Genomic DNA, 27,496 nt, shown 5'->3' with positions numbered 1-27,496 from the left:
CCTGAATATATACAAAGTATGCTTCAAGATCCAGATGCACAATAATTTTTCGTATACTTTATGACTGCATTTAACCTCTTCGTTAGACTGCCTACGTATATGATGTGCGCACGCATAAATTCTATTGATGTCTTAGGTCCACATTTATATTCAAATGCTAAATTTTGTAAAATGTGTCATATATTTATACATCCTATAACTTTTTGAAGTCGGCGAATATTCAACTAAATAAATGTGCAACAATCAATGTCTATGGTCTATTATACATAAAATACTATCAAGAAGAGAAATGGCACAATTCGCAACGCAAGGGATTTGAATTTGATCAGATCAACTTTACTCTCGCAAAGACCCTCGCTGCCCTTATCTTTTTTAAGTCCTTCCTTTGTCTCGACTAATTGGGCTTCGTTTGGTCTTAATCTTTAATTTGATTTGTTTTGGACTTATTTTGAAGCTATGAAGGTTCAAAAACGTGACTAGACTATTTCTCTACTGGGTAGATTTCCTAATCAGATTTGAAATGGTAACGGCGGAACCTAGTGTTTAAATTACTTTCCAAAATCTTCTTTACTTTACTAATTATTTAATTATTTTTATTTAAATTCGTTTTTATTATTTTAAATTTTAAAATCAACTTTTTCCAAACAGTCAATATGAATAGCCAAATAATGGTGTGTGTGTACACACACCCACTCCATTGAAAATTCACGAATTACGATTTTAGTCCAAATACTGTTACGTATATAAAAACTCGCATCGGTCAAAGAAACAAATGAAAAACTAATATAGAGAGAACTGTTTTTACACTTAGAAACAGTCAACATGCAATCGAGCAAGGGTCTTCTTTAAATCACGTAATGGTTTGCGATTCAATTTGGTCATAATATCATCGACAGCAATCCTCGACAAAATTGGCCTCCGTCCTGAGAAATATGATACAATATTTAGTAAGCATGCCTTAATAAATCTTGTATGAACCATATGGTAACAAGCAGAAATTGGTACGAGGTAGAGAGTAAGTTACCCTGTTTTGCTTGAAGTATCCACCCTGACATATGGGCTGCTTCCTTCAAACTTCAAAGCACCCCTTCACTTGTGCACAGTAGCAGAGCCAAGATTTCGATTTAGGAGGGGCCTCCCACAAATGTTAGGAAAAAAATTAAACGGATAGTATTTGCAAAACTATTAACCAAAACATCATAATATATAAATTGACAAAACTACTTTCATTGTTCTTTGGACTCTTTGGAGACGACGACTCTAATATCTCAGGCTATGATTTTATTTTGAAATACTTTTCCATAACTGAAAACTAAAAAATATAAATTGACTAACTTTAAATTGTAAGAAATATGAACATATATACTAAATTTTACAAACTAAAACAAATTAGGCAATTAATTAAAAGAAATTGCAAGACATCAATTTAGTAAGAAAATAACCGTAATTTAGAAACAAAAATTGCAAGAGGGATTGAGAGTAAAATGCATACTTTGGGTTGTAGGTCAACTAACTAAACTTCAATTTCTTTTTCTTTGTTGGAATATATAATGGAAGTAATCTTCTAGTATACAAAACAAATATTATTTGTTGAATTAATTTACATATAAAGATGACAATCTATATAAATTTGACAAATTGCAAAGAATGGGAGTTTTAACGAAAAATGCGGTACTGTTCATTTTAACGAAAAATCACGTTTTTACATTAAAAAGTCAAACTTAGTACTATTCACTTTACCCTTTATTTTGTCATTTTCGTTAAAACTCAAATTTGTCAAGTTTTTTTCATTAGTTTTCTTAAGAATTAAAGATGATAACCTGTGGAGATTTGGAGTTCATGCTCCGCTGTAGTTGCTGCTCCGGTGAGACAATGTGAGAGAACAAAAATCGAGAGTTAAATGATGGGACGAGTGAAATTTTTTTGTTTCAAATAAAATATTTATTTTATTATTGGGAAACGGAATGAAGGTTATCAGATTGTGTAAAAGTTTATATCAATTAAATATTTTAATATTGAAAAGGAGGCCAATTGAGTAAAAGTCTATCACATTAATTATTTTAATATTGAAAAGGGGGCCAATTTGATTGGAAAGTGCACTGGAAATGGTATAAGCCCCTATGCTACAAATAGGATATAGGTTTGAATTACAAAAGTTGGACTGGGAAGAGGGCAGGACGGGTTGTTTTATTTTTTATTTTTTTATTTTATACAAAGGTAGGGTAGGCCTAGGACTACTGTGGTCCTTAGGTCCCTCCGCCTCTGCTTGTGCACCTTGTCCATATTGTCCTTGAAACGTTTTTCAAGTTGAGCAAACGCATCTGCATAACTCCCCTGTGTTTTCGTACATGTTATGGATCTATTCCGTAAAAGATGCGTATAACAGTATCCACATCTTTCCTTGCGTCCTAGTATATGCACAAGCTCATCCAAACACCATGTGGACGAAGCATAGTCTTTCGAGAAAATGACTACCGAAAGCTTTTAATTCTCTACTGCTTCGAGAAGTAAAAAAAACGTCATACTTTTCTCGACGAGAAGTAACAGCAACAGAATCATAAGAAGAATCAGCCATATTCACGGCCTGCAAACCCACAAGTAGTCAAAGCATCATATTCTCATAATCCAAAGGCCTTGATTGGTACGAAGGATTGGATTGGAATGGATAAGCCAAGGTATGTTGAATGAAGAAATGAAAAAGTTATGGTCAATTTGGTTGGGGGCAGGAAATGGATTACCCAAGAAGAAAACTTATCCATTCCGATCCTCTCAAAAATGAAAAATAATTCTCCTCTAACTTCACTTTATGTTGAATTTTGAGGGTTATCAATTCCAATCCAATCCTAGACACCAAACGAGACATAAATGTAAATGATGCAATCATGCACCGATCAATATAACCAGTGTGATTTTGGCAAGATCACATTTTCAATTTTTCATGTCAGGAATATTACAGATACCAGATTAGCAGTTTCAGGATAGGTAAGTTGCAGAGAGATGAATTGCAAAGTGAGAAACAATATAATTCAAAAGAGAGTAAGGTGCTAATAAGCGAGCATCAGGTCCTAATTAAGCAATTGAGATAGAACTTGCTGCCAGAGAGACTACCTTGGAGCAGTTGCATGCAGAGATTTGATCAGGCTTTAGCAGTTGACATTGCAGTTGACTATCAAGTTACAAGTTATCGAAAATACAAAACCCAACAGTGAAAGGGTATTAGGGAGGCTCTATAGGACCTACCCCATTGAACTACTTTCTCTGTCTCCTTTTTAGCATAGCAGTCCACTATTTTCAGAAGTCAAAGAAGACTCACAGAGTCATTTCAGCATCTCTTAGCTACCATCGTACGATTCATTAAGGTCAGGAATCGAACTCAGAACATGTTGTGTGGAATCTGGTTTAGAATAACTACTTTTCTCTCTTACTTAAGTTCCAACATATCGGCAGCAGAAGCTTCAAGTCTTTTTCTGAAAAAAAACAGTCCAAGACTCCAAACTCCAGAGTCCCTTGTCTCCAAGATTGGGCTTAAGTCCATAACTTGAATTCAAGTTGGTCGGGTCGGGTTGGCGGCTAATCTGATGTGAGCAAAATTTGTGGCGATAAAAGTGGCCGAAATCATCCACTTTGGCATCCTTGAGAGCTCTATTGTTATGTAAAATTTTAACTTTATATGATACTTGCCTCTGTAAATTTTGTCTGTCTACGATTAATATGAAAATTACAAACCTAATTTTTCACCCAAAAAAAAAAAAAATTCAATAATGATTTGTTCTATCAACGAAAAGAAGACATAATTCAACTTTGTCTTTAGTTTTCTCTAATTTCTTGCTCCATACACCTTGTATCTATATATTTTTTTGGCTTAAATGTCAACATGGTCCTTGTGTTTTACTCTATTGATCAATTTAGTCCCTGTGTTTTCAATTCAGCCATATTGGTCCCCGTGTTTATATCTGTTAGCCAATTCAAGACAATCCGTCAAAGGACTGTTAAAATTGACATGTGCTAGGCACGTGAGAGGACAAAAACGTAATTTTATTGTACACCCACTAAATACCAAAAAACAAAACATGGAAGACCTTTGAATCTATTTCTTTCCCATGCATATGATATGGATTATCAACATGAATCAGCTTCCAGTTCACTAAAGCTGCATGTGTCGGTTAAAACCACTCACCAATCAGGCAATAAACTTCAAACATCGAGTATCATTGTGTATATTCTAGCAACGACCCGAGCAGAAGCGCACCCAGAGAGGTTAAGGAGAAGTTCCATAAAAAAATTGTTATCATCGTCGTCAAGAGAAGCTTCATCGTCGTCGTTAACTTCTACCGTCTCCAAACCAACATTATCATTTTTCAAAGCTTCAAGCCGAGCAAGGGTAGCCTAAAACACCAACCAGCATAACCCATCAACTCTAATAAATTTATACAAATTCACAGAAAAAAAAAACACCAAACTATATATATATATATATATATATGGAAACCTTTTTGGGTAGGATTAATCTGGAGCTCACTGTGAGTGGTTCAGCTAAAAGTCGTCGTCTTTTATGAGATTAAGATTTGGGTAGTCGATCAATTCGCAAAATATATCACATAAAACAGAGACAATTGTATCAGCTAGAGAGAGAGAGAGAGAGAGTCGATGAGGCTGTACCTCATCACCTGGCGCACCATCGTGCAGGATCATCGTCGCCGGAGTTCTGTACCTGAGCCGTGAAGAGGAAGTCGATGAGACATGATCTGGAGATTAAGGAGAAGGAAGGGAGGCGGTGGAGGTTTGGGAGTGATGGAGGCTACAGGAGAGAAAGGGTATAAGAGAGGAGCGGCTACGGGAGAAAGAAGGAGGGTAGAAGCTCTGATTTATGACGACGCCGGAGAAGCAGTGGGGAAAACGGTGGAGAAGCCATGGTTGGGTTGCAGCAATAAAATTACGTTTTTTTTCCTGCCTAGCACATCTCAATTTTAACCGTGCTTTAACAGATTGTCTTGAATTGACTAACTGATATAAATATAGGGACCAATTTGACCGAATTGAAACACAGGATTAAATTGGCCGATAGAATAAAACACATGGACCATATTGACATTTAAGCTTATTTTTTTTTATTTCAGACAAAATGAGTAGAGGAAGATCTAAGAAAACATGGAAATAGACTTAAAAAAAAAAGAGACATAAAGTAGTTAGAACTAACAGAAGACTTAATGCAAAACTGAGACGACGTTTTAGGATTATTATAATTGGCCTCACTTAAAAAAAAAGTCTTTATTGTTGTTGTACATGCTCTACGATAGGCATGGAACATCAGATGGCCTTTTAATTCTCCTTCATTTCTTTCTCCCTCAAAATTTCAATCTTTTGTCTCTGGTTTTTTGTAATGAAAATTTGCCCCAGCAAATTAATTAGCTCTTCAATATGCAAATTAGAAACATAATTTTCCCCAAAAAGTTTACAAACATAATTAGATTGAAGGCATTCAACTTCCACCAGAAACCTATCATACTCAGCACTCCTTTTTTATTTTTAAATTAAAAAAAACAATGCCACTTCCACTCCAACGTACCTATCATAAAAAAAAAACGAGTTTTAACGAAACACTTCTGGTAATATTCACTTGTAATGAAAAATCACATTTGTACTTTTCCCTCGTACTTCGCACTATACCTTTATTTGTCATTTTTCATTAAAACTAAAGTTTTTTTGAACTTTTCATTAGTTTTTCTTAAAAAAAAATTACATCATAGTGAATATATTGAAGAAGAAAAAATAAATAAAGATACAAAAAGTTAAAGGGAACATGAAACCATACCCTAACAAGAAGTAGAAAGATGATCTAGTGGTAAAAGACAGATTGCGAGGCTTCCTTCAAATTAAAAACTGGAGGTTTTGGGTTCGAAACCCGCTGCTGATGTGGAAGTCAGACTTGTGCCCAGGGAGAGGCTGAAATGCCTCTGTGAGGCCCCCGGAAGAGGTGGATAACTGTGGCACGGAGGACAAGAATTCCACCAGTGAACCCCCAACATAATCAAAACCATAGTTTGCCAAACAATCCACCACTTGATTTCCTTCGCAATAAATGTGAGAAAACAGAATATGGATGGGGAGAGAGAATATGCAACAATTTGCCCAATCAACCGATAAACGGCAAGGCACCCTGAGAAGATCCATTAAAAAAGAAAATGCATTGCCAAAGAAGAATCTCAATGCAATAAGAATGCAAACCCCAATCCAAAACTAGCCATATAAACAACATAAATAATAGCTTTAAGTTCCACCTCTAGTAGCAATTTCCAAAAATCCTGACACATTCGTTTGTTTTTGTTGTTTCTCTACTTGAACAGAGAATTGTTAACCTCCATGTGGGACATGGGTGGACTCATGTTTTAGTCTGTCTGTCTGTCCTATGCATTTCACATTGTATTCTTCAATGTAGCTATGGTTATTAAGACAACGTTCTTTGTACCCCAGAACCAAACTACCATTTGAACTTTTCTCATCAACCAAGTTAAGCTTTTATGTGCCATCTTAAATAGTTATAATTTATTGCTTCAAATTACTTTAGATGCAAAATTGTTGTTCTCTTACTTTTTTTTTTGATCAAATGATATTATCTACACTAAGAGGAATGAGTTGAACTTAGCCTTACAATAAGCTAGCAATAATATGGTTCAAATTAAAAGTATGAACTTCGAGTTCATAACTCCCGCAAACGAAAACATATATACAAGGGAATCTATGCATAAAGAAATTAAATTAAATTAAATTAAATGGGTTAACATAACCCAGGCCCAAATGTTGGGCTACGAAAGGGAAAGTGTAGGCAGAGTCCCGATAAATAAGATTTTGGATTTCATATGGGCTAAGAGAAATAGGTCCAGAAGAAAATAAATAATTTTCTCTGACTACGGATTAGACTGCAAGTCAATTGGGAGAAAATAAATAATTTTCTCTCACTCGGATTAGCATGGAAGTACAATATGCTTGAGAATCAAGGAAATTTATATTGATACATTTGATGAGTTAATTGGAGCATCTCAAATCCCTGTACATAGACACAACGCTAGAAAATTTCAAATCATAAACTTTTTTAAGAAACTAAATCAGAAAATTTCAAATCCCTGTACATAGACACAATACTTTGGCCTTAACATTGTGTACTGTTGATTTCACTGTATTTACTATTGGCTCTACAACAAGCAAATTATAAACATAACTTTCACCACAAAACTACAAACATAATTCAAGGAGATGACCCCCTCATCAAACTACAGTCGGGTTATTAGATCGAACAATGACTCGACTTGCTACAGGCTCGTCGCACTGGCTTCAGGTTCACAACTTCCACTTGCTTCAGACTCGTCATGTCCCGTATCTTCTTCTACTTTTACTTTCCATAATCATGACATCAGTTTTAATTTCTCGGCATCTTCGGCATACAACAGGCTGATACCACACTTCACCTTCACATAGGAAGTGGGTTGGCCGGAAATACTCACTGGCCAGAAATGAACAGAGGCCTCCCTAACAAGTTTGCGAAAATCAGTGGAGTATTTACCATCTTCTTCAAGTTCAAAGGCATTGTAGGTCACAAACACGTGATGTGGATTGAAATTGGAGTCGTACCATCCTAAATAGAAAGGACACCTGATCATTTCATGACTTTCACCATTCTTAGTTATGAACTAGTAATAGAACCCGCGCGATGCTGCGGGTTTTAAAAGTTTATAAACATGTATAAAGTTCTATTCCAATAGTAGAAAATGATAGTAGGCAAGAGAAGCAAGGGGTTAGCCTAGCTGTATAACAAAGCTTCAGTAATGCATATTTGAATGAGAAAAAAAGTGAGAGATGTTAAAAGAAATAAGATAAAATTGGTAGAATGATAAATTAAAAAAGTAAGTTGAAAGGTGTATAGAAATGATTTCATCAAATGTAAAGGAAAGGACCGCTAATTACTAAGAGATGCAGGTAACACAAAAACAGTTACTCTTGAGCTTACAATTATGATTGTTGTTTGAGCAAGATCATTCAGCTGAATCTGCTCCCTTTATCTGTCTCTTACATGCTCCAGCCAAAAACACATAGAAAGAAAAAAGAAGAAGAATGTACGTGTTTTGTTCTCTTCTCATTTCCTCCTAAAGATAGTCACAATGGATATCATTGACAATGATAGTATATTATTGTTTCTTTGGTCAAATGTAATCTAATATTGTCAATTGGTAGTTAGTTCTATAACATTGTTTTTGCAAAAACGAAAAAAGAATGTTGTAGAAAGATGGATCAGATACATTTGGTTTGGTATCTCTATGTAATATAGAGATATAATTGGCTGAGTTGTTTCAACTTCCATGATTTGAACAAATAATCATCACTTCCATCTTTTCTCTTCAGAGGAATCGACTGTTACTAATTTGTAGATAAAGATTTTCTTACTTTATTTGGTATAAATACATGGTCAATGAAGTTGATTGTTCACTGAGGAGTTTATGGACATCCAAAAGTATAAATAGAGATGGTGCCACGAAAGATATACTTTCTCTACATGTTTTAACCAAGCCAAAAAATATCTTAGAGGTAGGGGAATTGTTAAATCTAACCAATAAGTAATGAAAGTGATTTATATATAGATATAACAATTTCTTTATTGGCAAGGTATGTGGAGAGGGTATATCTTTAGTAGGGATATCAAGATTGATACTCTTGGATGTCCACGTAAACCGATGGGTGATCAGCCAGGTAATTGGTCATGTGTTTAGACCAAACAAAAGGAAGATAGTTCTTATCTACATTGGTAACAAGCCATTCCCCTGAAGAGAAATGTTAGTAAACATTGAATTTAAATGTAAAATGTTAGCAAATGATCTGAAAAACAAATGCATCAAACATGTAAAACTCACCTGGAAGCACCGGATTAGATGGGTCTCAGCCAAGTTTGAAGCAAATCCAAAATGGGCAAAAAATTTCTGAAATAAAAAACCAAAGCACATGAGATACTAACAAAAGTCATGCAAAAAAACATGGAAAATCAAAACCTTGTGCGGGAACAAATATGTAGAACTCACTTGGAAAATGTAGAAAAAAATTCCATTGTAAATATTGGAAAAAGGGAATGAGAATGTTATTTTTGGCCGGATTCATAATGGTCTTATTGTTAACTACATTGCAAAGATGAAGGATTTGTACAGAGAAAGAGGAAAAAGGCAGAGAGAAACAAGAGAGATTCTAGAGAGAGAGAGTGTTTAGAGAGAATAGGAATTGTATTGATTGAATGAATATTTACAACTATGAGACAACAGTTTATATAGAAATCCTAACCACTTTAATCAAATACTAACTACCTAACTATATTACTAACGTATTACATTTTTACCCTTAATACTCCCCCTCAATCTCAACTGGGGTAACCCAGTTTGAGATTGGAAGAACAACTGCAATCACTGTTAGGAAACCTAGAAAAACAGAACAACTTGAACCAACTGCAACCTTGATTCTGCAAATATGGAAATGATCTCGAACCTGTTCTGAATAACGAGTTTGTTATAGCTGCAGAGCAGCAATGAACATCAATCTGCCCCAAATATATTCACTGACTCACTGCAACAAACTCAATCTGCAAGCTCAGTAGGAAGCACATCCAAAAGTGTAATATTCCTCTGCCTTTTAATAGGATCTTCACTGCAAACCAGATAGAAATTTACACCTTTTGTAGATACAATCTTCCCATCCAAAACATCCAATATTCCTCTGCCTCTCGCAGGAGCTTCAATCGAAAAACAACCTCTTATAAAATTGTAACACACCCTCAGGCCGGTTATAACAATTTCTTACGGGATTACCCTTCGTGGGATTTACCCTCAACAACTTCATTTAACATTGGCTTCGGCCTTTTAAAAACAGACAAATAACAAACTATAGTGTGGCATCGGCCTTAACTATAGCACCACGGGATCGCCCTTTGTGGATTTTACCAAAAACAACTTCTTTGAACAATGGCAATGGCCTTCACAATTTCAACAACTGAAAATCAACATCTATGTAGGATTACCCTTCGTGGGATTTACCTACTCAAAACACAGGATTACCCTTCGTGGGATTTACCGTGAACAACTTCTTCAAACTTCATCTATAACCGGACTTACTGTAGATTCATGCTAACAATTGAGTTGGTTAGACTTGACATTATAGGTTGTGAAAAGAAATATATTGCACAAACTCCTGCACTTGGACAAGAATTATCCCCAGGTTGCCTGGCATTATCCATTAACAAGGATCTGAAGCAAAATTCTTAATTGATTCAATCATACCAGAGCAACTTAACAAATGCTACTCAATATACGTAACAAATTCACCAACTTTCTGACTTCGACCTTCTTCAATTATCAACTTCATAAAACTCATAAATGTCAACAATTTACAACTCCCTGAACAAGCAACTTCATAAATTTCTTCAATTCCCAACCACTGCAATCAACCTTAATCATATACGCAAACCCCGAAACAGATCATATAAAATTCACACCAACACTGCATAAAATTTCATTGACCCAAAAACACAAACACCTTCTGTGCAGAATTGTAAAACCAAAGAAATGTAAAGACCTGATTCCAACAGTGCCACCAGAAAAGATTACAGCAAGAGCACCCATCCAAGAACAGCAACTAGACTCCAAGAACTTCAAGAACCATACCCAAATCCAATGCAAATTCAGTGAACATTATGAAAGGAAAAAGCAAAGAACCATACCATAATCTGCAGAAAGAGCAGAGAGTGAGACCTTTCTGCTCAAACTAAAACTCTGAAAGCTGAATCGTTTCTTCCCCAAGACCCAGTGGAAAAAAAAACGCGATAACACACAGAGCTGCAGCAGCGGCATCACCGATCAGCCATGGGTAAGGTTCACGGATCGCTCGCACGTGCCGGGAACGTTAGGGGTTAGACTCCAAATGTGACGAAGCAAGACAAGAAGAAGAAGCCCAGAGGCCGCGCCCACAAGAGGCAGCAGTACAACAGGAGATTTGTCACAGCCGTTGTTGGATTCGGAAGAAGACGGGGTGCGTGCTGCACAGCCAGAATCAATGGCGTAAGCCTGGTGGCTCTGATACCATGTTAACTACATTGCAAAGATGAAGGATTTGTACAGAGAAAGAGGAAAAAGGCAGAGAGAAACAAGAGAGATTCTAGAGAGAGAGAGTGTTTAGAGAGAATAGGAATTGTATTGATTGAATGAATATTTACAACTATGAGACAACAGTTTATATAGAAATCCTAACCACTTTAATCAAATACTAACTACCTAACTATATTACTAACGTATTACATTTTTACCCTTAATACTTATAAGGGGAGTTAGTATCATGAAACACAATTTGATAATTTAAAAGTGAAATAGTTTAGAACATTGAAAGCTTGAAAATAAAAAAGAATTAATCTAACTTGAATAAACAGGAATCAACATTCAGAGATAGGAAAAGATTGAGTTTTTACCTGCTAGTCTAGCCATAGTAACGAAGACTACAACTCTTATTCAAAGATCAATTCTTTTTCCAATAGAAAACTGTACGTTAAGACAAATTTATTCAATTAGAATGAAGCCAATGAGATTAAAGCCAAAATTTAAAACTAAGGGTGAAAATGGATTTGACAGCCAAAAAAATTGATGATAGGAAAGGTTGCAAACCTTGGTAAAGTAGAAGGATTTTGAAAGCTGTAGACAAAAGCCATATAAAATGGAGACCAACGTCTGTTGAAACAGAAAAGAGAATTAAATTACATATTTGAATGATAAATCTAATGATATAAACAAAAGATCTAAAACTATGTAAAACGTTATGCATCCATTAATAAAATTAAGAATTTTGTTCTAAATTTTGTAGCACATCTTTGAAAACTATATTTAGAGTATGGTTGTTCACATCATTTTCTACATTTGTGATCAAAATTTTTAAACCTTCTCTTGATGTGACTCTAGACAATGCAACATATAATTGACCATGAGTGAAAACAGGTTCGGGAAGATATAGTCCAACTTGTTTTAAAGATTGTCCTTGACTTTTATTAATGGTCATTGCATAACATGGCCTAACTGGAAATTGACGTCTTTTAAAAATGAAAGGCCACTTGTTTTCAGTTGCTGTAAAAGTGATTCTCGGTATGAATACTTTGTGACCAACATTATTTCCAGTAAGTATCTTAGCTTCAATAATTCTAGGAAATAATTGTGTGACAATTAATCTAGTTCCACTACATAAACCATAAGATTGATTTAAATTTCGCAACAACATAATTGGCATTCCTATTTTTAAAATTAAATTATGTGTAGGTAAACCATTGAAATCAAGCGTATTTAAAAATTCTGTAGCATACATTATTTCAAGATTCTCAACATTTCCACTTGAGGAACACAAAGAATCGTAACTTAAAAATGTATGTTGTTCTCCAGGTAACAAATTGGTTATATAATTGTTTATTTCTGTTACTGTTGTATTCCGAGGTGTAACAATAGCTCGTTCTCTTAAGTAAACAAAATTGTGAAACAAAATTTTAAAATTAGGATAAGTTGCTTCAAAAATTGAAGAAATTGGGTTTGTAGAAGGATGAACTATTAAATCTTCAGGTATTTGAATAAATGATGTATCACTGTCATTTGAATGATTTGCATCGTTAATTTTTCCGTCACCTATTTGTAAAATCCAGTTTGCAAAATCACTGATTTTCTTTTTTTCTTCAACGTTTAAATCATTTCTTGACAATCTCATGTTTTCTTTTAAACGAAAAATTTTAAAATGAGACCACAAATAAGAACTATTTAGGGAAGCATTTATTATATCTTCTTTGGTTCCTGCAGGTAAAACATGTAGTATTTGTCGAAAATCACCACCTAGTAAAAGAGGTTTACCACCAAATGGAAGTTTCTTATTTGAATTTTGCAGATGTGATAAAATGTCGGAAAGTGATTTATCTAATGCTTCAAAACAATATTTATGATTCATAGGTGCCTCATCCCATATAATTAAATAAGTTTTTTCAATTAATGTAGCAAGATGTGTTTTTTTCTTTATTGGACAAATTGAAGAATCAGTAATAATTAATGGAATTTTAAATCTTGAATGAGCTGTTCTACCACCTGGTAATAATAATGATGCTATTCCTGATGAAGCTACAGCTAAAACAATTTTTCCTTCAGATCTAAGTTTACATATAATTGTATCCCACAAAAAAGTTTTTCCAGTTCCTCCATGACCATATACAAAAAAAAAGACCATGTTTTTTTCTATCCACAGTATCTATCACAGTATCATATACATATTTCTGACCTTCGTTAAGCTGTGATTTTAAAATTGCACGCTTTTTGGACAATTCTTCACAATCATAATTTAACTCTTCTCTTAAAAGTTTGTTTTTAATTTCTATCATTTTATTTTCATCAGGCATTGGTAAATTATATTTGTCCAAAGATGTGGAAGCATTGTTAAAAAGTAATTCTAATTCAAATAAGACAGAATTTTTTAATTCTTCTTCTGGTATAGCCATATTAGGAATTCCAAAATTTTTTTGCAGTTTGTATAAAATATCATCATACATGTTCTTCCAATGAGCATAAAAAAGAATTTGAGGATTTGCAACATCACAAAATAAAACAATTGTAACAAATAGTTGTCTTAATTGAGGAGATGATGCAACATTTACAGCAGTTGATAAAGATTCTAACCATTCTTTATCATCGCCTAATAATCCTAAAGATTTACATGCATCATGGTATGAAAAATGCACAACACCATTAACAGTTTTAATATCATTAAAATCTAATGCGCCTTTTTTCAAGTTTAAAAGCATTCTTAAATAATATAATTCACCAGATGCAGGATGTACATATGCTATTCTACCAATTGATCCTTTACGCTTTCTTGGTTTCCAAATTTTATTTTGTGTGTCATACAAAAATTTTGATGGAATTTGAGCATAAGTTAGTAAACGTGCTTCATTATAAATTTTATTGGCTTCAAACCAGCTTGTTAACATCGTATGTTCAAAAGCTTTTTGTCTAACAATTGATTGAAGTGATTGATCACCACTAAAAACAATATTTTGTTCCAATGGTAAATGAACATGTAATCGTTCAACAGAGGGTTCCCTATGATGTATTGAGTATTGAAACAATCTCCAAATAGCTTCATAAGGTGATATATATCTACAATTCAAATATGCTAATATTTCATCATTTTGATCCTCTTGAAAAATTAATCGTGCTCTATCTGGACCCTTGTTAACATATTTGAATAAATATTTTATAAGCATTGATTGACAACAGGATTCAACATTTATATGAGCATTGTATCTTAGCAATAGTTCAGCATTATAAGGAACAACAAATCTATTATCAATTTTAACACCATTTTTAATCACAAATTTTGTATCATCACCACGACGTCTATAAATCGGAAAACCATTAGATTGAAAAACTGTTTCATTTTTATATGATTTTGGAAAATTTTTGGAACATTTGTTTTCCTTCATGCATGGAGATTTTTTATTAATATGACCGTATGGACCGTGAATCATAAATTGATTAACAATTTCATAAAGTTTAGGATTAAGAATTTTGTCTGGTAATTCAGCTGAAATAATTGAATCTATATCAGATGGTAAAAAACACTTGAAATTTGATTTTAACCATATTAACATATGAGAATGAGGCAAACCTCTTTTTTGAAACTCAATCGTGCAAACATCTGCAAGCAAATAAAAGAAATAGATAAAGTTAGTTTCATAAAAAAAAAATAATAATGATGAATAAATAAATAGCAAACAAAAGAATAAGTTTAAAAAATTTACTTGCTTCAATTTCTCCAAAAGGTTTTCCAGATTTTATAAATTCAAGCATATCATCGAGTTTCATTTTAAATACTCTAGAAATTAAATCAGGTCCATCCTCAGGTTTGAATCCTGGTTTTTTTTCAAATTCTCTTATGATTTCTGGCCATTTGACATTGCAAGTAAATGTTATGAACAAATCAGGGTGTCCATATTCTCTACAAATTGCCATTGCATCTTGATAATTATTGATCATGTATCTAGGACTTCCTGTATACGAAGCAGGTAATATAATTTTTTGACCCACATTGTTTGCATCATTATCACCTCTTGCGACTGCATCGTAAATTCCTTTATAAACATCAGTTCTTAAATTTTTTTGATTTTGTCTAATATAATCCAATCTATCTTCTTCAAGTGTTGCATAAGAATCCACTATATATTGTTGAAAAAGTCTACCTCCTTTTAACAATGTAGTTAACCATGGTTCTCGCTCTTGAATTTGATAAGCTATAAAAGCTCTCATAGGCACTCTTTGTCTTTTAGTTTTTGGACCTTTATAATTTTCATTCCATTTTAAATCCGGTCTACCATATGGAAAAAGAATAGGATATTGCAATGCCATAAATTTTGGATTTAATTTTGTAACACGCTTTAATTCATCACTTTTAGACTCTATAATAATATCTCTATTAGAATCAGAAAGTCCTATATCACCAACTATTAAACCACCAATTTCATCACTTGTCGGTTGGTCATATTGTTTGCTATCAATTGGTTGTCTTGCTAACAATGTCATTTTTAAAGAAGTGAGGCCATCAGTTTCAAATCTATCCCTTGCAATGCGAAAAAGTTTAACTAATTCATTTGATTCATCAAACATTTTAATCAAACTTTCAACAATTTGTGTATCCAATCTTCCATTGTTTCCATCAGAATCAAAAGCTTTCAAACGATTTTGTACTTCATTATATGTATCATAAACATATAACTGAGCAAATTTTGGAGGCTAATTATCAGGAGGTAAAAGAGAGCCCATTAAATGACAAACTTGACCGCTAATTTTAAAAATGTAAGGACTTGATCCTTTATTGATTGAATGATCAATTTTGGCACCCATAGAAGTAAAGGAAAACATAGAATTGTAGGCTCTAATATTTTCTCGAAATGATGAACTTTTTTTACCTCCATTTGGATCAAGCAATAAATCTAATAAATATGGAGCTGGTTTTGAAATTGGAAGGCTTATTTTTCCTTGTTGACAGCAAAGAGTAAAAACAGGTTGATTTTTTGTGCATCTTTGTTTAAGAGATTCTTTTAACCAAAAATAAGCACCACAATAAGTACATTTATAATTTTTATCCCCCAAGTCTGCATACTCTTTGACAATACCTATACAAAAAGATATATTAAAAAAATCAATATTAAATACAATAGATCATTAAGTAGAAAATAATGTAAAAATTTGAGATAAGAAAATATTATATAAGACAAAAAAGACATACCAGTCCTTTTATTTTGGAAAAATGCTTGACCTCTATTGATAAGATTGGAATTCTCAACGTGTAAAGTTTTTTTAACTGTGTTTTCAACATCCTTTGAGATATCAACAACGTTTTTTCCTTTTTTATCATATCGGTCAGAAATTTGTCGATTGCATATCATATGTTGTGTTTCACCATGAATAATATTTTGACCTAAACATTGCATACGACCAGATTGACTGCTGCTAGATTGATGGTCTAAGAACAAATTTGTTTCTGATCGACTGCTGCTAGACTGATGGTCTAAGAACAAATTTGGAGAAACAAATTCATCAATTTGAGGTAGAAGAGTGGCCGCAGAATTTTCCACATATATATTTCTACGCACTCTTTTTGGTTGATGATTATCTTTGAAAACCTCAGCATATTTATCATCCACAGTATTTTGTTCGTGCTGGGCAGGTTTAATTGTTAAATTTTTTGCAGCTCTTTTTGACATAGCGTAAAAAATTTGTTCTAAGCAATTTACAAACAAACAGTTGTAAATTAAGCTGGAAAAAAAAAAGGAACAAAATTAATAAACATATGAGACAAACACTGAAATATTGGAATTTTAATGCAATGAAGAATAAATAAAATAACAAACATAACAATGCTTGTAAAAAGAAAAAATAAAATTATATATTTATGCTTTAAAAGAAACAGTTCCAAAATTTAAAGCTCTTACCTTAAACACCAAAAGCCTTGCACAACAAATCCAAATGGTTTAAAATTATGCGTTGCACAATTTTGTGAGAACCTGTAAAAAAAAAAATGAGTCAGCATTAGTACGTTAGAATCAAACCATTCAAACGTGCATACAAAACAAAAACCATTTGGACCCCATTTTTGTACAACAAATCACAAACGCTGTAAAATGCATTTAATACAGGGCAAATAAATACTGATAAAAAAATTGTCAAATGATAAATACAGGCTTCTCTAAGTAAGCCCATGCAACTACACACATAGAAATAGATCAATAATAAGAATATAAATATACCTACCATTCTTTGAAAACAATGAATAAATTAAATCATCATCTTCACAATTATAAAGAAACCAACTACATGATTAACAAAAGTTAAGCCTAAAAAGAAACGGAGGACATAGAGATCCATTATAAATTGCCACTTACATCAGAAACAAATATTAGTTTATTCAAAATCAATCATGGAAAAAAAATATATACGCAAAGGAGAAAATAGACAATAAGCACAAATAAAATTTTGAGATTATCAATTCATATTGCAAATCACAGGTCACAAATTGAAAGCAAATGATATCATCCAAGAATATAAATTTTTTTTGAGCTAATCAATTCATATTGCAAAACACAGGTCACAAATTGAAACCAAATGATATCATCCAAGAATACCTTTTGTATTTTGTCTCTATATTGATTGCCAACAAAATTGTCTTTTTTTTTCCTTTCTCAACCCTGTGCAGTTCAAAAGTAGAACCACCAAACCCTGTAACGAAACAAAATATTGTTCATAGCAATTTCCAAAAATTTAATTAGATTTAACTAATACAGTCCTAAACCCGTTTAATCTGAAAAATATAAAGAGAATTCTGTACATTACAAAATCAAATCAAATCACACAATCTCAAACATTTTATTCATACCTTTTTTATTTTGTCTTTATACCGATCACTAACAGCCTTTATATATTTTTACTCAGTCTCTGAAAGTGATTTTTTTTCAAAAACCTGCAATTATAGCAAAAAAAAAAAAAAAATTAATATCACAAAGATACAAAAAAATTGCAACCTTGAATACCAACAGACTTTAAAAACAAATTCAAATGAACTAAACGGAAAAGAATAACAAAAATTCATGTAAAAACAAAGAATTTAAACATATTAGACCATATGCTGACTAACTCTGACTAAATCATGAACACTCTGAATACAAATAAATGAATGTGCAAGTAGAGGTGTAAAGTAGAGGATCCCATAATTGTCCCAATTTTATTTTCATGAGCAGTTTAAGAAGACATGCGTGGACAATAATTACTCTGTCAATGATGGAAACAATTTTAATAAAAAAGGAAAATTAAATCATGTTTTTGCTTTTTTGGTTTTTTACAAAATTCATCTACTTTTTGCATATGGGCACTTTCATATCGACCCATTCACATGCTGTTTTTCACTGAGAAAGAAACTAACAAAAGCATCATGCTTTCATCCCTTCTTTATGTTCTTCTGATATTTCTGATCACCTAAAGTGGTAGCTTCTTTTTCCTCTTCCCCATATCCATCCAAACAATTTTTAAGCAGGATTATCAATAAATTAACCAAAAGAATGTAAGATCAGAGAGCAAAGTCTTAATGGCACGTTTACGTACTCGTAATCGGAATCAATTTATGGAATTGGATTCCGATTACGGGATACACCTTTGTTTACGTAATCTTGGGGAATCATAATACATGTGGGGTCCACATGCATTAAGGAATCAAACTCCTAATTTTGGAGGAATTGGACTCCCTACATAAGGGAGGTATTTCAATTCCTTGTGACTTGAGATATCCGGAATGGAGTTTATTTACCAATTATGCCCTCACTTGTTTCTTATTATCCCAACATTGCCTTTCATTTGACACTCATTATGCCATCTTTTAATAAATAAATAAAACCTATTTATATATTTTTATATAGATGAATTTTATTATATAAATTTAATTCAATTAACTAGTATGAAAATAATTTATTTATGTAAAGGCAATTTAGTAATCAATCTATTTTTCATTCCGATTGAAGTGAATTAGTAAACAATTTATATCGATTCAACATCATTCCTACCATATTTTAATAAATAAATAAAACTTATTTATATATTTTTATATAGATGAATTTTATTATATAAATTTAATTAAGAATTTAATTTAATTAATTAGTGTGGAAATAATTTATTTATGTAAGGGCAATATAGTAATCAACTGAGTTTTCATTCCGATTGAAGTGAATTAGTAAACAACTTATATGGACTCAACATCATTCCTACTCCGATTCCAGACAGTTTTAGTAAACAACTTCAACAGGAATCTGATTCTAATTCCACCTCATTTCAATTTCTCCTCAATCAAATTCCTCCTCAATTCAATTCTTCTCAATTTGATTACGGATTAGTAAACGCGCCCTAAATGTTGTGCTAGGATAGCACCAAACCCGTTGGAACCAACTCAAGCTAACCCACAGGAAATTTATCAAATGAAAATGCAAGAACAAAATATTAAAGACACTAAGATTTTAACGAGGTTCCTCAACAGTCAGTATAACTGGAGTACGTCCTCGGAGCAGTAGGAGCTCACCCAATAATCCACTATCAACTAAATGGGAGTTTACAAAGTGTTGGCAATCTCACAACCCAAAAGCCCAATACACCCAATAGCTCACACACACCAAAGAAACAAATAGAGAAAGAAATATAATGAATAATTTATTCTCTATACATATAGCTCAAAACTAGTACAACAACAATCACTTTGGTGGATGATTACTAACCAATTGAAGCATCAACTTGTTCTTCTTTTTGGGCTCTCTGCAAGACTGCAACTCTCTGAATTTTTCTCTCTATTTTTCTCCTCTAAAACAAAAGGGCAGCAGCTCTCTTCTCTCTCTCTCTCTCTCTCTCTCTCTCTCTCTCTCTCTCTCTACCACACAACCGAATGGAAGAAAGCAACCAAACCCTCCATTATTAAGGAGCCAAAACTCACGGGTGGTAAACAAAAAAACAACCCATATTTTCTTCCCCAAAACAAGGAAATATGTTGTCCACTTTTGGTTTGTTTATTCTAAAGTATATGGCCACTTGGCCACATAATCCAACAATCTCCACCTTGACCAAGTTCCGAAAACGCCATGATAAGCCAACCAACACAAAAAAAACACTCCCAATCACTAGCAAGAGAACAACTAATGCCGAGCCAAATGCTCCAAAACTCCTACTGCTCAACGCCTTCTTTATATAGGCATAATGTGAGCCAAGTTCAAACAGTGAACAAACTTGGCTACATCAACAACCTTAGTCAACATATCAGCGGGGTTGTCTTTAGTTGGAATCTTCTGGAGAATGATCTCCCCTTCACCAACAATTTCACGAACAAAGTGATAACGCACATCTATGTGCTTGGTCCTCGCATGATGAACCTGATACTTAGCCAAATAAATGGCACTCTGACTATCACAATGTACCTCCACCTGCTTCTGATCAACCCCCAAATCTCTAATAAGCCCATGTATCCAAATGGCCTCCTTTATAGCTTCAGCAACTGCCATATATTCAGCCTCTATAGTAGACAAGGCAACAGACGACTGCAAAATGGACCTCCAACAAACTAGCCCTTTAGCCATTGTAAACACATAGCCTGTAGTAGGCTTCCTTCCATCCAGATCACCTGCATAATCTGAATCAACATAACCAACTGCAAAATGACCAATACCAGAGTCATCTCTCTCAAAGCATAAACCAACATCTCGAGTACCATGGAGATACCTCAATATCCACTTAGCTGCTTGCCAATGCTCTTTACCTGGATTATGCATATATCGACTCACCATGCCAACTGCATGAGCAATATCCGGTCTAGAGCATACCATTGCATACATCAAACTACCAACCAAATTTGCATATGGTATATTTTTCATTTGCAGCTTCTCTTTATCAGTTTTAGGACATTGTAGAGAACTCGATTTAAAATGAGGAGCCAAAGGGGTACTAACCGGTTTGGTTAAATCATGAACTCCAAACTTCCGAATCAACTTCTCAAGGTATTGTTTTTTATTCAAATTGACCAAACCCTTCTCTCTATCTCTAGTGATCTCCATGCCAAGGATCTTCTTCGCTTCACCAAGATCCTTCATCTCAAACTCATTCTTCATTTGCTTCTTCAATTTCTCAATCTCTTCGACATTTTTTGAGGCAATCAACATATCATCAACATATATCAACAAATAAATGAAAGACCCATCTTGCAACTTCTTGAAGTACACACAATGATCATATTGACTTCTAGAATAATTTTGGCCTCTCATAAATTTATCAAACCTCAAATACCATTGTCTTGGAGATTGCTTCAAGCCATAAAGTGATTTCTTCAATTTGCAAAACAAATTCTCCTTCCCTTTCACTATATACCCATCCGGTTGACACATATAAATCTCTTCATTCAAATCACCATGTAGGAAAGCCGTCTTCACATCAAGTTGCACAAGCTCAAGATCATACTGTGCAACAAGAGCTAACATAATGCGAATTGAGGAGTGCTTCACAACCGGAGAAAAGATTTCATTGTAGTCAATGCCCTCCTTTTGTGCATACCCTTTAGCAACTAATCTTGCTTTGAATCTCACATTGCTTTTCTCATCAGCATCTTCCTTCTTGGCATACACCCATTTGCAACCGATAGCTTTCTTGCCCTTAGGCAATTTAGCTAACTCCCAAGTCTTGTTCTTCAAGAGAGAATTCATCTCATCACCCATGGCATTGCACCACCTCTCCTTCTCCTCACTTTCAATGGCTTCCTCGAAATTGGATGGAATCTCATCAGTGATAATAGGAAGAGCAAAAGAAACATAGTCACTATACCGAGCTGGCTTGGTAATTTGTCTCTTTCCTCTGTTCTTGGCAATGGACTCTTGAGGTGAAACTTGCTCTTCAACTTGAATAGAATCTTCAAGTTCAACTTCTTCAGCATCCTCATGGTCTCCAACTTCTTCACTTGTAGTGGCTTCGACATCAGCGGAAATAGGATTTGAAGTACCAGACGCAACTTTCTCAAGCTCCACCTGTTGGACATCTTTCACATTCTTCTCAGAGACTTTGTACATACTTTCTTCATCAAATGTCACATCTCTGCTGATTACAATTTTTTTCATCTCTGGGCACCACAACCTGTAACCTTTGACACCACTACTAAAACCAAGAAAGATAGCCTTTTTGGCTCTAGGATCAAGTTTATTTTCAGTCACATGAAAATAAGCAGGTGAACCAAAAATATGGATATAGTCATAATCAGAAGAAGGTTTTCCAGTCCATACCTCCATTGGTGTCTTACCCTGAACAGCAGCTGAGGGTAACCGGTTGATGATGTGACATGCATAATTAACTGCCTCTGCCCAAAATGACTTGCTTAAACCCGATTGAGACAACATACATCTAACCTTCTCAAGCAAGGTTCGATTCAATCTTTCTGCAACTCCATTTTGTTGTGGAGTTCCCCGAACACTGAAATGTCTCACAATTCCTTCCTCTTTGCAAACTTTAAAGAAAGGATCGGATGTGTATTCACCACCATTATCCGATCTCAAAATCTTAATCTTTCTCCCAGTCTGGTTCTCAACCATTTTCTTCCAACCCAAGAAAATGCTTAACACCTCACTCTTGTGCTTCATAGTGTAGACCCAAGACCTTCTTGAATAATCATCAACAAAGGTCATGAACCAATGTCTACCACTCAAAGAGGGAGTCTTTGTAGGACCCCAAACATCCGAATGCACATAATCAAGAATGCCCTTCGTCTGATGTACAGCAGTACCAAACTTCACTCTAGTTTGCTTCCCCAAGACACAATGCTCGCAGAAATCAAGCTTACAAGTCGTGGCACCTTTTAGAAGACCTTGTTTCACAAGCCCTTGTAGAGCTTTCTCACCGGCATGGCCTAATTTCATATGCCACAGTCTAGTAGTATCTGAATCAGATGTGCCCATATTTTGAGAAACTACAGATGCTTCACCTGTCACAATGCTTCCCTGCAATAAATACAAATGGCCACATCGAGGAGCTTTCATCACAACAAGTGCACCATAAGTAACTTTCAATGTCTGTCCATCTGAATGAAACCTGAAGCCCTTGGATTCCAAAGTACCCAAAGAAATAAGATTTTTCTTCAAATTCGGTACATACCGAACACCTGTCAACTCTTTAACCATGCCATCATGCAACTTCAAACGAACTGTACCAATCCGTTTTGTTTAGCAAGGATTGTCATCTCCCATGAACACAACGCCACCATCAAACTCTTTCAAGCTTGAAAACCAATTCTTGTGAGGAGTCATATGATGAGTACAACCCGTATCCAACACCCACTTAGTAGCACAATCAAATGATGAGGAAGTGGTTAAAGCAAAATCAGAAAAATCTGTTTCAACCTTAGCAACATTAGCTTCAGAACTTTCTTTGCCTTTGGTCTTCAATTTAGGACAATCTTTCTTCCAATGGCCCTTATTATGACAAAAGGCACATTCATCCTTTTCCAAAGGTTTTCTACCTTTAGAGTTTCCTCTAGGTCTAGACTGTGATTTTTTCCTGCTAGAAGATGACCTCCTCTCCGATGATCTACCTCTAACAAATAAAGCTTCAGAGGTACTATCATGATTTTTATCTCTATGCCTCATTTCATAATTCATCAAGGCATTTGACACATCTTCAAATTTCACAGTTTCTTTACCATGCATAATAGTGGTAACAAAATGCTCATAAGAGTCCGGCAAGGAATTCAACAATATTAAGGCCTTATCTTCATCCTTAATATCCTCATCTAAATTTAACAAGTCGGCAATCAACTTATTAAAAGCATCAAGGTGTCTAATCATTTTTGTACCTTCTTTGTATTGGAAGCGGTAGAGTTTTTTCTTCAAGTGTAGCCGGTTCTTTGCACTCTTCGTCATATACTTGTCTTCCAATTTTTGCCACAACACACTTGCCAATGTCTCCCGCATCACAAAATACTTCTGAGTTTTTGCAAGGCACAACCGAATTGAAGAGCAAGCCCACAAATTTAATTTCTCCCATTCCGGCTTCGACATAGCTTCCGGCTTCTCTCCCAAAACGGCAAGTAGATCTTGTTGAGCCAACACATCTTTGACCTCACATTGCCACATCCCAAAGTTGTTTGTGCCATCAAACTTTTCAACTTCGAACTTTGCATTTTGCACCGTAGTTCTTGCAAATCCGGAGCTGCTTCCAAAAGGATTCTCATCTTGCCCGTCTGACATTTATGGCAATTAGACAGTACCCAAGAGCAACCAGTGCTCTGATACCAATTGTTGTCCAGGATAGCACCAAACCCGTTGGAACCAACTCAAGCTAACCCACAGGAAATTTATCAAATGAAAATGCAAGAACAAAATATTAAAGACACCAAGATTTTAACGAGGTTCCTCAACAGTCAGTGTAACTGGAGTACGTCCTCGGAGCAGTAGGAGCTCACCCAATAATCCACTATCAACTAAATGGGAGTTTACAAAGTGTTGGCAATCTCACAACCCAAAAGCCCAATACACCCAATAGCTCACACACACCAAAGAAACAAATAGAGAAAGAAATATAATGAATAATTTATTCTCTATACATATAGCTCAAAACTAGTACAACAACAATCACTTTGGTGGATGATTACTAACCAATTGAAGCATCAACTTGTTCTTCTTTTTGGGCTCTCTGCAAGACTGCAACTCTCTGAATTTTTCTCTCTATTTTTCTCCTCTAAAACAAAAGGGCAGCAGCTCTCTTCTCTCTCTCTCTCTCTCTCTCTCTCTCTCTCTCTACCACACAACCGAATGGAAGAAAGCAACCAAACCCTCCATTATTAAGGAGCCAAAACTCACGGGTGGTAAACAAAAAACCAACCCATATTTTCTTCCCCAAAACAAGGAAATATGTTGTCCACTTTTGGTTTGGTTATTCTAAAGTATATGGCCACTTGGCCACATAATCCAACATTAAAGCATCAACCAATCAGTTGAATCCATATGGTTAGCGTTATTGTTGTATGGAACATTTCAAACCTTACATGTTCAGCAAACAGAGTTTAGAGTATCAGTCGAATTTATGGGAAATAGTCAAGTTCAGACAAAACAATTAAAAGGATTGCTAAGACATATCAGTCGGGATTTGGATTTAATGAACACCTAAACGGATTTTTTTTTCCTTTCTCAACCCTGTGCAGTTCAAAAGTAGAACCACCAAACCCTGTAATGAAGCAAAATATTGTTCATAGCAAATTTTCCAAAAATTTAATTAGACTTAACCAATACAGTTTGAAACCCATTTAATCTGAAAAATAAAAAGCTAATTTTGTACATTACAAAATCAAATCAAACCATATAATCTCAAACATTTTATTCATACCTTTTTTGTTTTGGCTTTATACCGATCACCAACAGCCTAAAAATTAATATCATACTGCATAACTGTATCCCCCTGTTGATTCCATCCTTCTGCTTAACTCTATCTATTGTCTAATCTTTCCAACTCAGCCATAACCTTCAAATGAAAAATCTAGATGGAGTCTTAACTCGCTGAGAGAGATGCTTGAACTTTAAACAGAGAAGAAGCAGAGACTTTCACAGAGAGAGAATGGTCAAACATGACGGGTAGCGTCCGTCAATGGTTGATAAAACCCTCTAGAATTCTTTCCTTTCTCTTTCTACATCCTTATCCTCTCTGCCTCTAAATAATTCCTCTCTCTCTTGGTGCTTCGTTGAGGGCTTTTGTAGAAGAGCTTTTGGGGTTGCCATATTCGTGGACGGTTTTGGTCCAGCAGTTCTACTCTGACATTAATTTCCTGGGGTTTTTCTAAATCTGGTGCACAAAAAAATGGCAGTAAGTTCACAATTTTTGTGGGTTTTTTGTGCTTTTTTTTTTTAATAAAGTTCTCTACACACCATTATCGCTCAGTCGATTCAAATCTTCAAGAAAAAAGGTGGGTTGCTAGATTCATAGCTCTCTACCATCTTTAAGTGAATCCACAATGTAAGATATCTTAACAGTTCAAATTAAATCGAAAAAAAAAAAAATTGAAAGAACTTGAGCATCATACTTTCATACTCAGAAATAGAGAGAAAAAAGAATTGGGGGAAAAGTTGGGAAATTTACCAGAGGGATTTATGTGGAGGCGCCGAGAGGAGGCGATGGGCAAGGCGGATTGAAGCTTAAAGGGCGGAGCTTCGACTCTCTGGCAGCGGCAAGATCTAGGGTTTTTCCACAGAGACAGGGGGAAACCTAGATTGGGAAAATAGGGAGAGAAATAGACACCTTGATTCGAAGAGATATGGTGAAGCTCTAAATCGAGCAGCTTGGTGCAGGAGAACAGTGAGGTGAGGAGGGAGACGGGGAGAGCAGGGTCAATCAAAATAAGAAAAGCTGATAATGGAGAGAGAACGGAAGCACCCAAAGAAATCGAAACCGGAGAGGATGAACGCGTGGGTTGGGAGGGCAAAGAAGTCATTTCACTGTAGAAAAGACGGAAAAAAATTTGCTTAACAAACGAATTGAGGGGCATTTTGGTCCGCACACTGCCCTAGAACAGTAACCTGATGTTTGAGTTTTAGTATATATAGAATTTGTACTTACATCCGAACTCCACACCATGTCGAACCCGGCAGTCGTTATAAGTAACAACCACAGAGAGAGCAAAACCCAAGAAACCATTACAAAACCAGCTCGGGGAAGGTTGATTATTATTGAAGATCCGTCATATTGATTGCTGAACCAATTTGGAATTTCATGCCCCGGACATACAATGGTAACCAAAGGCCGAGAAGAGTTTTCCTGTAACATTGATGGACAATTGGACTATATATTTTAGATCAGTGGAAAAAGACATTGTATATTTTAGAACATTGAAAAGTAGCAACAGAGGGGAGAGAGAGACATACATCATATTTTGTTTCTCTTAACTTCGGGGACGCACTTGCGACTCGCAAAATTCTAAGTTGTGCATCAGCCATTATGTTGCTTCTTGCATTGTGCTCTAAATTTATGCAGTCAAAAAAGTTGATTATTTCTTGACAAAATTTATCCCAACCTTGCGTGAGTGTTGTCCTTGAACTTGACACTGTCTTTAGTGATGTGCAACCTTCTGCTTCAAGATAGACTAGCACCGGGAGCTCTGGTAAAGACTGAAGCATCTTGCAATTGGTTAACCACAGGCGAGACAGGCGAGACAGATGAGGTGCTTCTTTGATGCATGCAGGTATGCTCCTAATCAGGGTTTCACTCAGATTTACATCTTTCAATGAAGCTGAGCAAACGAGACTATCAGGGATTTCTGATATACCGCTGCGACTGAGGTTTAGTACTTCCGAAGAGATCAAACTGACAGTGCCGAAGGTAATTCCTTGAGTTTCTGACAGGCATAAAAGTTGAGAGTT

The 27,496-nt window shown here is 34.9% G+C and overlaps 2 protein-coding genes and 1 non-coding gene across 4 annotated transcripts; all 3 read right to left on the bottom strand.

The window, feature by feature from the left end:
* Positions 1–7,191: 7,191 nt before the first annotated feature.
* LOC126585338 (disease resistance-like protein DSC1) lies at positions 7,192–27,481 on the bottom strand. The gene is made up of 3 exons (XM_050249750.1): positions 27,002–27,481; positions 26,697–26,894; positions 7,192–7,630 (listed from the first exon to the last, which is right to left on the bottom strand). The coding sequence occupies exons 1-3, from the start codon at positions 27,251–27,253 to the stop codon at positions 7,589–7,591; spliced, it is 492 nt and encodes a 163-aa protein (XP_050105707.1). The 5' UTR covers positions 27,254–27,481; the 3' UTR covers positions 7,192–7,588.
* LOC126588104 (small nucleolar RNA Z103) lies at positions 8,279–8,381 on the bottom strand. Its single transcript, XR_007611329.1, has one exon. It is a non-coding gene; the product is annotated as a small nucleolar RNA Z103 (small nucleolar RNA).
* On the bottom strand, positions 8,631–26,591 carry LOC126585326 (uncharacterized). Of its 2 annotated transcripts, XM_050249718.1 has the most exons (9): positions 26,220–26,591; positions 17,717–17,810; positions 17,027–17,098; positions 16,321–16,850; positions 16,163–16,207; positions 14,704–14,733; positions 11,682–11,744; positions 11,489–11,558; positions 8,631–8,966 (listed from the first exon to the last, which is right to left on the bottom strand). In XM_050249718.1, exons 1-8 carry the CDS (start codon positions 26,569–26,571, stop codon positions 11,536–11,538), a joined length of 1,209 nt encoding a protein of 402 aa, XP_050105675.1. In that variant the 5' UTR covers positions 26,572–26,591; the 3' UTR covers positions 8,631–8,966; positions 11,489–11,535. The 2 variants fall into 2 exon arrangements, 1 of the variants encoding a protein (XP_050105675.1); XR_007610434.1 differs by lacking the exons at positions 8,631–8,966; positions 11,489–11,558; positions 11,682–11,744; ... (2 more) ...; positions 17,717–17,810; positions 26,220–26,591 and adding exons at positions 17,968–18,051; positions 25,473–25,516 and having other exon boundaries at positions 15,808–16,207.
* Positions 27,482–27,496: the final 15 nt, after the last annotated feature.

The sequence above is a fragment of the Malus sylvestris genome, chromosome 10 (assembly GCF_916048215.2).
Source record: "Malus sylvestris chromosome 10, drMalSylv7.2, whole genome shotgun sequence".
In the NCBI taxonomy this organism is placed as follows: domain Eukaryota; kingdom Viridiplantae; phylum Streptophyta; class Magnoliopsida; order Rosales; family Rosaceae; genus Malus; species Malus sylvestris.
The sequence above is the reverse complement of the archived record's forward strand: the minus strand, read 5'-3'. Positions and strand labels throughout refer to the sequence as shown.

Coding starts and splice junctions, on each gene's coding strand:
- LOC126585326 (XM_050249718.1), bottom strand. CDS start 26,571: ATGACTTCTTTGCCCTCCCAACCCACGCGTTCATCCTCTCCGGTTTCG. Junction 17,099..17,716: donor ATAGAGACAAAATACAAAAG/GTATTCTTGGAT, acceptor TTTTTTTTACAG/GTTCTCACAAAATTGTGCAA. Junction 14,734..16,162: donor GGGGGATAAAAATTATAAAT/GTACTTATTGTG, acceptor ATTTGCTTGCAG/ATGTTTGCACGATTGAGTTT.
- LOC126585338 (XM_050249750.1), bottom strand. CDS start 27,253: ATGCTTCAGTCTTTACCAGAGCTCCCGGTGCTAGTCTATCTTGAAGCA. Junction 26,895..27,001: donor TAAGAGAAACAAAATATGAT/GTATGTCTCTCT, acceptor TCAATGTTACAG/GAAAACTCTTCTCGGCCTTT. Junction 7,631..26,696: donor ACATGGTGTGGAGTTCGGAT/GTAAGTACAAAT, acceptor CTTTCTATTTAG/GATGGTACGACTCCAATTTC.